General features: G+C 45.5%; 1 protein-coding gene across 1 annotated transcript; it reads left to right on the forward strand.

Moving 5' to 3' along the window:
- The first annotated feature begins 8,175 nt into the window (after nt 1-8,175).
- Nucleotides 8,176-10,629, forward strand: LOC109765975 (uncharacterized). The gene is made up of 4 exons (XM_020324744.4): nt 8,176-8,583; nt 8,766-9,560; nt 9,642-9,706; nt 9,795-10,629. Exons 1-4 carry the CDS (start codon nt 8,275-8,277, stop codon nt 10,261-10,263), a joined length of 1,638 nt encoding a protein of 545 aa, XP_020180333.1. The 5' UTR covers nt 8,176-8,274; the 3' UTR covers nt 10,264-10,629.
- Nucleotides 10,630-13,412: the final 2,783 nt, after the last annotated feature.

Below are 13,412 nucleotides of genomic sequence, written 5' to 3' on the forward strand. Positions count from 1 at the left end.
GACAAATCCTAATCTTGATATATGCCAACTCAACAAACACCTTCGAAGACACCTGTAGAGCATCTTTATAATCACCCAGTTACGTTGTGACGTTTGATAGCACACAAGGTGTTCCTCCGGTATTCGGGAGTTGCATAATCTCATAGTCAGAGGAATATGTATAAGTCATGAAGAAAGCAATAGCAGTAAAACTAAATGATCATAATGCCAAGCTAACGGATGGGTCTTGTCCATCACATCATTCTCTAATGATGTGATCCCGTTCATCAAATGACAACACATGTCTATGGTCAGGAAACTTAACCATCTTCGATTAGTGAGCTAGTCAAGTAGAGGCATACTAGGGACACTCTGTTTTGTCTATGTATTCACACATGTACTAAGTTTCCGGTTAATACAATTCTAACATGAATAATAAACATTTATCATGATATAAGGAAATATAAATAACAACTTTATTATTGCCTCTAGGGCATATTTCCTTCAAATAATGCATGGGCCGGACTACCAGCCCATTAAGGAAGCAAGACTCTGGAGGCCCTCGAAGTGTGGCGGCCGAAGACTTCGTGTGTACTTCAAGTATATTTAGATTCGACATGTATGTTCTTATATGGCAACCGACCATGTGTAACCCTGCATATCCCTGGTGCCTATATAAACCAGGAGGTTTAGCCCATAGAGGGATCCATCCATACACCCATTCATCATACCCCTAGGGTTTAGATCACAACTTACGATCTCGAGGTAGATCAACTATGTACTTCAATACCTTCATAATATAAACAAGAGCAGGATGTAGGGTTTTACCTCCATAGAGAGGGCACAAACCTGGGTAAATCCCCTATGTGTTCTTCTCCTGTTACCCATCGATCCGATCTGATAGCTCGGGGGGCGGGCCCTACCCGAGATCTGCCGGTTTTGACACTGACAGGGAGTATGTATGGGAGGGCATGATCCGTTGATGAAAAACTTGTTGGATATCAGGTTAATCTAGTCAGATTTGAGACATTGTTGTACTAGACTTAATTTGCATGCTATGTATGGATGATTTATGCTATTTTCTGTCCGAACTTTGATGAATATCCGCCCGTTTGCATGAATTTTGCCCGGTTAATTTGAATGCGGGTTGAAATGTACGCGGGCAGCGTTGGATGGCGGCCTCCCGTATCCGTGTCTACGGACTGGACCCCCTTGTCCGTGGACGGATAAAGGAAGGATATTTGCAGGTCACCGTTGAATATGTGGTATCCCTTGCAAAGGTCACTCCCACATCGCCTGATGATGACAAGTGACGCATAGCACGTGCGACACTTGTTGCAATTAGAGAGTTTTGATGGATTTCTTCCCACACGCAGAGAGAGTTGGGTGGGTTTATTCATGCTATTTTCATAGTTTTGATTTTTTTAATGATTTATTTCTCGAACCATGTCTCCAAATCATGAAACCATTTTCATCGTTGCGTTTCTTGCGACGAGATTTCAAAATTAGATCACATGTTGATAGATTTCTATAAACTTTCTTCGTTGTGCTCCAAAAATATACTAACATGTGCTTCACTTGTTGGGGGAATCATACTTGTGCTTTAGGAAAAAGCGTAATTGTGCTTCACGCGAACAACTATACTTCACGTAAAAGCACACGTGTGTTTCACTTTTGAGAAGAAAAATTGTGCTTTCATGTGGAAGCAGAATTGTGCTTCACTGTTTTGGAAGCATAGTTGTGCTTTAGCGAGAGAAGCACAACTATGCTTTCACATGAAAGCGCAACCGTGCTCCACGCTTCTGACAGACAAAAAAAATTAGAACACCCAAAAAACAAACGGCTATTTTGGTGGGGAAGCGTCTGGCGTGTGACACATGGCGCCGCTGAGGTGCTCCCGCGCTCCGAAAAGAGCCCCCCCTCCCCCCCTCGGGGGGAGGGCACCCTCAAACTAGCTACTCCTTTGTTATTTGTTGTTTGAGATGGCTTACCACGCTCGGTGAATTGACAATAGGTCTAGCATGATAATACGGAAAATTAACAATATTGGTTTAGTAATTGGAGAAAAACACCCTTCAAGGTAAAATGAGGTTTCTCTAAAGAAAAAATTTAAAATGAGGTCGCTGATGCTTTCTTGTAGAAAATAAAAAGGAAAACAACATTGCCGTCGTTTTTTATTATTTATTTTTGGTCCATCTAGAACTCATCTAGATGAGAACTAACTATTGCAAATCTAAAATTAACATCAATTTTTCTATTCCCTGTCTCCCTAGCATTTTCCTATGTTCTTGAGTTTTTGCGTCTGAGCTATATCTCACTTATCACTTTGCTCGCTTGAAGAAACTCTTCTAAGCTTCGTTTTTGGGCTGGCTGTCTAGAAGTTCGCTCGTTTCTTCTCCTCGCTTCCTCAAGAAGATCATTGTACTAGTTTTCGGTCCGGTTTTTATGGTACTTTTGTTTTCTATTTTGGTTTCTTTGTCTCTTCATGGTTTTATTCATTATTTCTCTTTCTCATTACTATTTTCACCGGTTTTCTTGGTTTCTTTTCTCAGTTTTCACTGTTTTATTTATGTCATTTTCTACAATTTATTTCAGTTTTCTTTGTTTCTTTTCATGGTTTTCACTAGCGTTTTTCTCTTTTTTTTGCATTATTTTTTATTTATTTTTCAGTTTTCTTCAATTGCTTGTTTGTTTCTTTCTCGGTTTTCGTTGTTTCCATTCATTTTCATTGATTTCCTTTATTTTTTGTTTATTTTTTGGTTTTCTTTAGTTTCCTTTGTTTATTTGTCGGTTTTTCATCGGTTATTTTTTTGTGCAATGCATGCCTACTTTTTTTTATACACGGTATACTTTTTAGTGTACACACGGAACATTTTGTTAATACACATTGGAATTTTTATAAACAAATGATGTATATTGTTTCTTAAATACAAGTTTTGAATACATGATCGACATTTTTTAAATACACATGAACATTTTTATGGCAATAAAGTTTTTTACACATAATCTACATTTTTTGTATACATCATGATCATTTTGAAATACATGTTTGAAAATTTTCTAAGACAAAATAAATATTTCTATATTTCTCTATCTATATATATATATATATTATGTCTGATTTTAGTTAATGTTGAACAATTTCCGTATGCATCGGGAACATTTTGTATGCACGTTCAACATTTGGTTAATACATGAACAACATTTTCTCATACAAAATTTTATTATTATTTTTTACACATTTTTGCATACAAGATAAACATTTTGTTCTATTCATGTTTATCATTTTTCAAAGGCTTGATTAAAAAATTCAAATATTTGATTGAGATTTTTCAAATGTATCATTAATATATATTTTTAATACATGATCAAAAAAACATACAAATTGTATATTTTTTGTATACATTTTACGTATACATGAGAAAAAATGTGTACACATTAAAAGATTTTTTAATGCTTTATTAACTTTTTTCAAATGTTTTATGTAAAGTGTTTTTTTGTAATTTACTTGTTTACAATATTTAAAGTATAAACAGAAGTTAAAAAGAAAACAAAAAACGAAAATAAAAAAGTAAGAAAAACAGAAGGAAAAAAAGAAGGTTGTGGCTTGTGGCCTCACGCGCACCAGTGAGGAAGGTTGCATGTGAAGAATGAATATGCAACTAGGTGGGACGAGTGGAAGTCGATGGTGGATTTCCTACATGAGGGGCATGTTAGCATGTGAAGAATGAATATGCAACTAGGTGGGGCGAGTGGAAGTCAAGGGTGGATTTGCTAGATGAGAATTAGCAAATCCGAAAAATGAATACACCCAACCCTCCCCGATAAAGTTGCACATGTGTTTCCTTTATAGTTGTATGATAGGTGGGACACGTACAGTTGCATGCGGATTGTGACACGTGCAGTTGTGTATCACATCTACACATGTAACTGGTTGTAAAAAAGATTGCGAAAAATCCTACAGAAAAAGAACATCCCCCGTGGGTTTCGGATATTGTTTTCATGCGAGGAAAATACCATTTAAAAAGGGAAATTAAACATAAATAAATCTACATGAAGTATGCCTACACTTACTAGAAAGGAAAACAATAAGTGACATGAATCCCATTTAAAAAGTAGTCTACATGGGCCTGAAAAGGCTTGACTCTTCTCTTGAAAAAAATGAAAATTTATAGCCAACATAAAAACACAACATTGGGCCCATATAAAACCCAAACACACAGATGCCAAAACAAAAACAGACCACGCGCGATACAAAACGGTCTGACAAGGAAAACGAAATGCACAGACGCGGGACACAGCTGAAACCAAGTGTGTGATCAACAGTTTTGCATGAAAAATTGCATCACTTGATCGTGTGGTGGAGAACTTAGATGTGACACAGCTAATTTTCATCTAGACATGAATTAGCAAATCTGTTCCTTTTTTTCCCTTTTAGATTTCCATGAGTAGTTTGGTATAAGTTACCCGCAAAAAAAGGTATATAAATTGATTCAAAAATAGGGGTTTGAGGCTAAGGCTAAACTTGCATTCTGAATGCTCTTTACCAAATAACAGTAGCGATGTTTGTTCTGTTTTCTAACAAATGGATTTTATTTTTGGCGAAAACTAACAAATAGATACCCAACTGAAAATGAAGGAACTATTTGTAAAATCTGCAATAACCTAATGCTTCAAAGCATTTTTGGAAAACCACATTTAGAATGTTGCCAAGCAGTAGTGAACTTTTGCTCCCGTGACATGGTGAGCTCCACGGCGACGCTGTCTGGACCATCATTTGTGCGCATCCACATCATTCCAGGTGGCGACGGCGACACTGCCTTTGCAACTTGCAGCGACAAGAGAACAAGGTGCTCCCTGGTCCACGAGAGAACAAGATGCTTGGCTAATCAATGGACATAATATCCGCATTGATCCACAAATACATCGGGTGCTTGTGCTTCTTCTTTTCCACAGGCAGCTACACCACCCCCAAAAGAATTGATTATACTACGTACATGATGCCTTAATTTCGAACAAATATGGTTTTTGCATGATTGCGGGCAAATATGATGTTACCTTATTAATATGTATTGCCGTAGCTTTTTTATGAAAGGGTGTCGCTCTGGCACATTTTTGTGGAGACTTCAAATTTCAAGTTCTATAGTGCGTCTTCGCAATTTATATATATGTAAGTTTTCAACACGTGTAATGGAATAGCAAAAGACAGAGACCGACGTGTACTTGGAAGTCAGGAACACATATTGTTTTCAACTATTATGTATTGTGCGATAGCGAAATGAGATAAGAAAGGAAGAGCATGCATGTCTTTGACTTGTGCACAGTGTACACATGATACCACCGACTTTTACAGAAAGTAATCATATGATTGCATTGTAGGTTTCATTGTACATACCCACTAGACCTACTCAAAGGAGGGTGCGATTTCAGGCTTGTTAAGAGCATCTCCAACCAGACTTGGCTAATTTGGCCCCTTGTACATTTGCGGACGCGTTCAAACAACGTTTGGGTATGTCCACTTTAACCCTCGTTTGTCCGTGTACGCAGTTGTGTCCCTCAAATTATGTGATCACATGCATATGATTAGTGCGGATGAAGAGAGAAATAGAAAAGAAAGAATAAAAATAATATGATGTGGTCAAGTATGGGCCGTGTCCGACGTGGCGGACTGCCCAGACACCCTCATTTATATTCTCCCCATATATGGGCTAAGTTACAGGGTTCAAAGAAGGATTTGGAGGTCCTGTTAGGTGGCATTTTTTCTATTCTCTCCAGTCAGGGCCATGTCTGGACTATCTACCCGGACATGTGATGATTGTTTGAGGGGTCTGGTTAAGGATGCTCTAACAAGACAATTTTAAATTTGTACGAAAACAAGTCAATTTTAGAGAATGGAAATAACATGCACAAATTTAGGCAATTGATAAGGTATAATTGCTTAATTTACAACCTAATTAATAACTATATATTTCAACTAAATCCAATGAAAAACTTCTATTCAATACTTATTCTAGTGTCTATGGAGTATTTGAGAGTTTCTGGTTTACAAAATACTTGTATTTTAAAATTGCCTCTCTCTTTCTCCAATATATCTTCACCCTTCTCTTATATATGTCTATAACAGAAAATTACATTTAAGTAAATAAATAGTCTGGAACTTCTTGAGCTTCTTTGTCTAGGGGCTCTTGTTACGACTCTAGACAAAGAAGCTCAAGATGATGGTCTATTTTTTTAGAAATGGAGGAGGACTTCTAGCCTCTACATCTGGACGATGCATGCAGTCATTGTATTGATTATTCATATAAGACCTTACAAAGTCATACAACAGTAGAACTAAAGCCACCGTCTAGGCAACATCTGTCGCTACTCCTATCCAGTTGATGTAGGGATGCTGATAGTCTGGGCCTAATACCAAACAGACCTTGCAGCCAGACCTAACATCTAAGACCTGAGGTCCCAACCAGGACGTCTGCCGGGTATGGGGCACCCACCAGTCAGGCGCTCTCCTCAACCAGGATGCCTGCCGGGTATGAGGCCGCCGTAGCTACCTGCCATCAATCCATCTTTAGTGATGTACTGTTGCATCTACCTTGCCAGGTCTAGCTGCCGTCGACGCCACCACGACGCCAGACAATGTCACCATCCTGCGCTCATCCATCATCACACACCCATCGGTGAGACCCCGCTGCTCCATGCCGCAGAGACCCGTCGTCGTCCACGCGAGAGAAGGCACGCCACACCACCTCACGCCTCTTCCATCCGGCGCCGCTCCACAAATGATGCCCCCAATAGGGAACACGACACCGTAGCGCCGCCATCATCCGATCCGGAGATCTTAGGATTTCTCCCGGAGTGGCACGAGCAGGTTGACGATAGTTGCTTGACGATGCCTTCATCAAGGTAACGACGTAGACACCACCATCGCCCGCCATGACCGGACTCGGCTCGGTTTTCACCGGCGACTATGTCTCCCCAACTCGCCGCCGATGCTAATAGTGGGATCCAAGATCCGTCACTACCAGCCTGGCCAACCGTCTTCGGTGGAGAAGGCAGCCGCCACCACCATGCCCGGGCCAAGAGACCCGGACGTCCTCGTGCCGTGAAGATTACCCAGGGGATCTCCTCTTGCTGTTGTCGAGACGAGGCGCAGCCGCAGTAGATCTCGATCTAAACCCCTGGGGCCATATCAGATCTCATCACGGCCAAATCTCATCCGCCAAGCGGCCGCCGGAGATCTCCTGGCCACCGCCAACCCGCTGCGCACTGCCGTTGGAGGAGGAGGGAGATGGACGCCTACCACCGGAAGATGATGGTCTATAGCAGACTCGTATTTGAGGCGACAGCTGGTTCATCGGTGTGACTGGGTGCTGTTGTCTGGGTACAACAGGATGATGGTCTATAGCAGACTCCTGCAGGTCGGATGCGAGTTTTCCGAACCCAAAATTCATGGTGGGTGCACGTCCAATTTTGTGGACTTGCGCTAGCAGCGTCTTCTTCCCTAATCATATATGTTCTTGATTGGATGTTGGTAGGGCAATGCTTACCTGGAGTCCTTCCTTGGACAATGTTTCGAGAAGGAGGATCAACCTTAACGCAGATCTCGTGCATGTTATGCGTTCTTGCTATCAAGTTGGTTGGTACCTTTGCCCTTAACGTTAGCCTGCCATATTAGGTTCCACAGTTTCCTCCCACCATCAGAAGCTCCACTATGTTGACCCGTATCTGCAACATGATTGCACTCGTTGAATGTCATTCCATATGCACCCCTAACCAAGAAACTCTATTCTTCTCATTGTGTCAAGCAATGAGATCATCCCATGCCAATAATGGAATACACATGCCAACCACAGCATGGGCGTCATGAGGATTGGATAGCTGGAACAAGAAGTTCTGGCACCCATTTGAGCCTCGATCTGTTCCTTTTTCAAGATATGATATACTACTAGTAGTAAGTTGTATCATCATGATGATGCATTAATAATGATATATAGGACCCATTAAATTAAAGTAGAAAAACGTTCTTGCATTGATAATGATAAAGAAGGCGGGTACACCATCTCAAAAAAGAAACTACCGATAAAGAAGGCGGGCATACCCTTCCCTTTGGGTACCCAAGACTCCATCTCTCCCTTTTTGTAGCAACTACTCAAGATTTATCTCTAAAAGAAATACTGAAGATTTTCTATGGTAAGTAATATAGATAACTTAATGTGGTTGGAGCCTAGGACTGGGTAAACCTCACCCTTGTAACAAATTTTCAAAAGAAACCAGAGAGAAACGTTGGATGGTTGTGGCATGCAGCAGATAGCAGTCGATCGATCGATCGGCTTTCAGTTGCACAATTTGAGGGGAGGAGGCCAAAAATGGCGCAGGATCTTATCAGTCCACACCTGCACTCGTCACCTCCCACTTCCTCCTCCACTTGCACTCGCACTACGTCCGCTCGTTCCGCCGCCTGCGTGCTCCATGGGCGGCTACACGCCGGAGGGCGGCGGCAGCGGCGTCCGTGCCGCCCGCCCCGGACGGTACCCTCCCCTCGCCTCCCTCGTCGTCTCCACCATCGCCGCCTTCTCCGCCGTCATCGTCATCGCCGTCCTCCACTCGGTTCGTCGTCCCCGCCGTTGATTCTTGCATTTCTTGGTTTTGCGTTCCGTTCCCTCTGAATCGGATCGAATTGAAAAGTTTTCTCGAGATTGATCACGACGACGAACAATGTTGATTTCTTTCGTGTTTGCATCCACGTCGATGGTGACCATGGTTTCTCGGCGCGGTGATTGATGTTGCAGGCGTACGACGACGCGCTGTCCCGGACGCGGACGCTGCTGGGGCACAACCTGGAGCCGACGCCGTGGCACCCGTTCCCGCACGACAAGGGCCGCCCGCCGCCGCGCGCCGCGCTCCGGTGCGCATCCTACCTCTCCTGCCTCCCGCCGCTCTCGCAGCCGAAGCCGGCGGCGGCGGCGGCGGCCAACGCGTCGAGGCCGCGGCAGTGCCCGTCCTACTTCGCCGCCATCCGCCGCGACCTGGCGCCCTGGCGGCGCCGCGACGGCGGCGGCGGCGGCATCACGCGCGCGCTCCTCGAGTCGGGCCGCCACCGCGCGTCCATGCGCGTCACCATCACGGGCGGCGGGACGCGGCTGCACGTGGACCTCTACTACGCCTGCGTCCAGAGCCGCGCGCTCTTCACCGTGTGGAGCCTGCTGCAGCTCATGCGGCGCTACCCCGGCCGCGTCCCGGACGTGGACCTCATGTTCGACTGCATGGACCGGCCGGCCATCAACCGCACCGAGCACACCGGCGAGGGCGCGCCGCCGCCGCCTCCCCTGTTCCGCTACTGCACCACCCGCGACCACTTGGACATCCCGTTCCCGGACTGGTCCTTCTGGGGCTGGCCGGAGACGCACATCGAGCCGTGGACCCGGGAGTTCAGGAGCATCAAGCAGGGCTCCAGGCGGGTGCGGTGGCCGGACAGGGTGCCCACGGCGTACTGGAAGGGCAACCCGGACGTGGCGTCGCCCCTCCGCCTCGCGCTGCTCGCCTGCAACGACACCAACCTATGGCGAGCCGAGATCATGCGCCAAGTAAATCGTCGTCCATCTCTATCCATTTGAATGCACATGTGGCGAGCCGAGATCGAGCTGAACAATCACATTTGAATGCAGAACTGGGAGGAGGAGGCCAAGTCCGGGTACCAGAACTCCAAGCTCTCCAGCCAGTGCACGCACCGGTAATTCGCCTTCGTCTTCTATCTCTATCCAAGCATCCATCCACCAATCCATGGCGGCTAACGTCTTGATCATGGGGTGGCGGTGCAGGTACAAGATCTACGCGGAGGGGTTCGCGTGGTCGGTGAGCCTCAAGTACATCCTGTCGTGCGGGTCCATGGCGCTGCTGATCGACCCGCTGTACCAGGACTTCTTCAGCCGGGGGCTGGAGCCGCGGGTGAACCACTGGCCGGTGAGCACGGTGGGGATGTGCGAGTCCATCCGGGACGCCGTGGAGTGGGGCAACGCGCACCCGGAGGATGCGGAGCGCGTCGGGAAGCGCGGCCAGCGGCTCATGCAGGAGCTGGGCATGGACACCGTCTACGACTACATGCTGCACCTGCTCACCGAGTACGCCGCGCTGCTCGACTTCCGGCCGGGGCCGCCGCACTCGTCCCAAGAGGTCTGCGCCGGTTCCGTGCTCTGCCTCGCCGACGACCGCCAGAGGAGGTTCCTGGAGGCGTCCGCCGCGTACCCCGCCACCGCCGGGCCGTGCTCCATGCCGCCGTCCGACGGCTGATCAATGCAAGTCAATGCGGGGTGGAGATTGAGCGTCCGTGCGTCGAGGGTAAAGGTGCATGCGATGCGCAATGGATGCGCCGACTTGTACTACTACTGCCATTATCAGGGATGATACGCCCGTGGGCGGGGCTGATTTGCGAGATTCTTTAGCCTGAGAGTGAGAGGGGGTGGGTCAGGATGGGGGTAGCGGTAGAGGGACACTAGTGTAGTGGAGTGGTACTAATCTCGGCACGTCACAATTTTGATTTTGGATTAGCTACTGTTGATCAGTCTCTAATAAACCTAAATGATAAGTGCCTTGCGAGAGAAAAGTGGGGAAAAAGTTTGAACGCTTTGTGTTTAATGAACAAGGTGATTCCATTTATTTTGTTTCTTTTTGAAGCAAAACTGAACAAGGTGGTAAATAATGCAGGTGCGCCTTACTAGGCAGATGGGCAGAAATTGCTTTGGTGGAGAGTTGTCATTCTGTTGCGCCTTCCATGGTCTAGTGTCTCATCTTCCTTTTGTGCATTTGCTGGTGTTGTAATCAGTTTTTGTAGCTGTGGTTAGTTATTTCGGTTGTTGGGCTATGCGGAGTAGCTGGTTATTAATGAAAAAACTCCTTTCGAGAAAACCAAATTTTCAAAGTCAAGGCTCTGCCATTCTTCAAAGGGAAACGCTTTGAATCAGCCGGGTCGATTTCAGCAAAGCTTCCGCCGCCTCCATCGCATGCCACGCGTCCAGTGGTCCTACACACGAAACCGGTGGTGCTCAACAATCGCCCGCAGCGAAACAATCCCCATCCATGGCCACATTCTTCTTCCTGTTGCAGGGAAAGATTTTTGCAACAAAACTCTTTTTGCATAAGGCTCTATGCAACAAAGCTCCTGTTACAGAGATCGAACGAAAAAAAAAACGGTTTGAAAAAGTTCTGCAAAAAGGTTGTTGTTGCGGAAGACTGGGTGCAACAAGGCTCATGTTGCAAAAAATCAAAGAGAAAAAAGATGGTCCGAGAAAGATTGCAACCAGACCGTTGTTGCAGAGAGATGAGCGCGCTCCAAAAAAGTTTCGCAATAACGTCCTTGTTTCAGAAGCATGAGCGCAAGAAGGCTCCAGATGAAGAAATCAAAGACGAAAAAACAGTCCGAGAAAGATTGCAACAAGACTGCAGAGAGATTAGCGCGACATTAAGCTTGTTGAAGAGATCAACGGCTCCTTGGCACTCCATCCAACGGCTATTGAGGCAGCGGATCTTTTCATATTATCCAGCGGCCGATGCGTAGCGCTGCCCTTTTTCAAACTACTAAACACGTTCTTTTGCCAAGAAACGCGTTCATCTTTCACTCTCTTTGGTTTGTATTAGAGCGTTAGCACCCATGAATGGGAATCATTTATACAAGAAGGAAATTAGGTGAAGATGTTCAAAATTGTGAGAACTTTGGTAAAAAATGACTGCAGGAACTCAGAAACACGCCCCACCCTCCCTAGTCGTCTCCTCTCCTAACCCTAGCGAGAGGCGAACTTGGACGCGCCGTCCCGCTACTTCTCCTTTGTCAGTATGTCGCCGCCCCCTCCTCGGGCGGCTCTATGGGCGTGGGAGTGTGAAGGTCCTGATCTACTAAATGGAGATGTAGTATTCCAAATTTTGGGTCTTTAGGTAGAGGCCTTGGGCCTCTGAACAAAGTGGTTTTCTTATACTTTTCTTCTAAGAAACAAAACCGATCAAGGTATATGTAAGGTTGTTTCATTGATCATGCAATGGAAGGCAATAGCGGTTGTGTTGGGTAAGATTCAAACCATAGTCGATGTGCCTTACTAGGCAGATTTGTAGAAATGGTGTGGGCGGGGAGTTTTTACTCAATTTGCGACTTCCATTGTATAGGGACTCATCTTCCTTTTGAGCATTTGTGAACGTTGCAATGAATTTCTACTTTGAAGTTTTGGTTAGTTATTTCGGTTCACAAACTATGCGGAGTAGCTGGTAATTAATGAAATGTCTATTTCAAAAAAACAAATTTCGGATACTTCTCCTTCCTTATCTGTCGCTTCGGCCCTTCTGGCGACGGTGATGGTGTACAACATAGTCGCCTCTAGCCGCGTGTCATCGATGGGGGTGGTGGTGTCTACCCAACAAATAAGTATTTCTTGAGCCTTTCGATCTCAATGGTGTTGTCCATAGCAGCATCTTGATTCGCATGTAGATTCCTGTTGTTTGTTCTAGACAGTGAGGTTAGGGTTTGGGGGGTTAGTTCGTGACCTCCGACCTCATCCGCACGTTAGTGTGCCCTTCGGTGTCGGTGTGAGGCAAGCAGTATTAAATGGACATTGGACTCTTAGAACTATGACTCTTTTGGTTGTGATAATTTTCCACGGTCTCACTTGCCCTTCGTGGTCGATGATGTAAGGCTAGCTCCAATGTTGGAGCAGCTTGTGATGGTGCAACATTGTCTCATTTGAGATGAAGAAGACAGTCGGTCCAAGGTTTTCAATGTAATTTCTTTATTTTCATAGTTGTTCTATTTAGTCACTTGATAATTAATGCTTTTTAATTTCGCCTACGTTGTCTCAACATAGTCGGTCCTAAGATGGGGTAAAGGAGGAGGATTGTGATATTCTTGGCGAGCCAACATCAAAACTCAGACACTCTTATGGAGATGAAACCCATAAGAACATCGTCGAGGTGCAACCCTCAGCAATGTGGCATATCGGAACCTGCGTGTGGTGTTAAATGGGTAAGGGTCAGGTCATCACCCCCTTGGTGGCGTGTCGTATCTTGATCTGGATACGGTCATGCGTGAGCAAGGATCAGGTCGTCGCATCCTTAGTGGTGCGCTACATCGGCGCCCTGGTGCAGTGGAAAATGAGCAATGGTCTTCACATTTGACTCAACAAGCTGAAAAGGTAAGGAAGCTAGCCGAGCCTAGCAGGATCCGCATAGGTGCTGGAATGTAGGGTCTCTGGTGGGTAAGTTACGGGAGTTAGTTGATAGTGGTGATGAGAGGTGTTGATATCCTATGCATCTAAGAAATCAAATGGAAGGGATAGAAGGCGAAGGAGGTGAAGGATACCGGCTTCAAGCTATGGTACACGTGGACAACTACAACACAAAAATGGAATAGGAATTTTGGTCAGCAAGAGCGTCAAGTATGAAGTGGGAGATAGAAAGAG

This window comes from Aegilops tauschii, chromosome 1 (genome assembly GCF_002575655.3).
Source record: "Aegilops tauschii subsp. strangulata cultivar AL8/78 chromosome 1, Aet v6.0, whole genome shotgun sequence".
Lineage (NCBI taxonomy): Eukaryota > Viridiplantae > Streptophyta > Magnoliopsida > Poales > Poaceae > Aegilops > Aegilops tauschii.

What these genes read in the sequence shown, in the direction of transcription:
- LOC109765975 (XM_020324744.4), top strand. Translation starts at nt 8,275, where the DNA reads ATGCAGCAGATAGCAGTCGATCGATCGATCGGCTTTCAGTTGCACAAT. An exon ending in GAGCCGAGATCATGCGCCAA is followed by an intron (nt 9,561 to 9,641) that starts GTAAATCGTCGT and finishes ATTTGAATGCAG; the next exon opens with AACTGGGAGGAGGAGGCCAA. An exon ending in TCCAGCCAGTGCACGCACCG is followed by an intron (nt 9,707 to 9,794) that starts GTAATTCGCCTT and finishes GTGGCGGTGCAG; the next exon opens with GTACAAGATCTACGCGGAGG.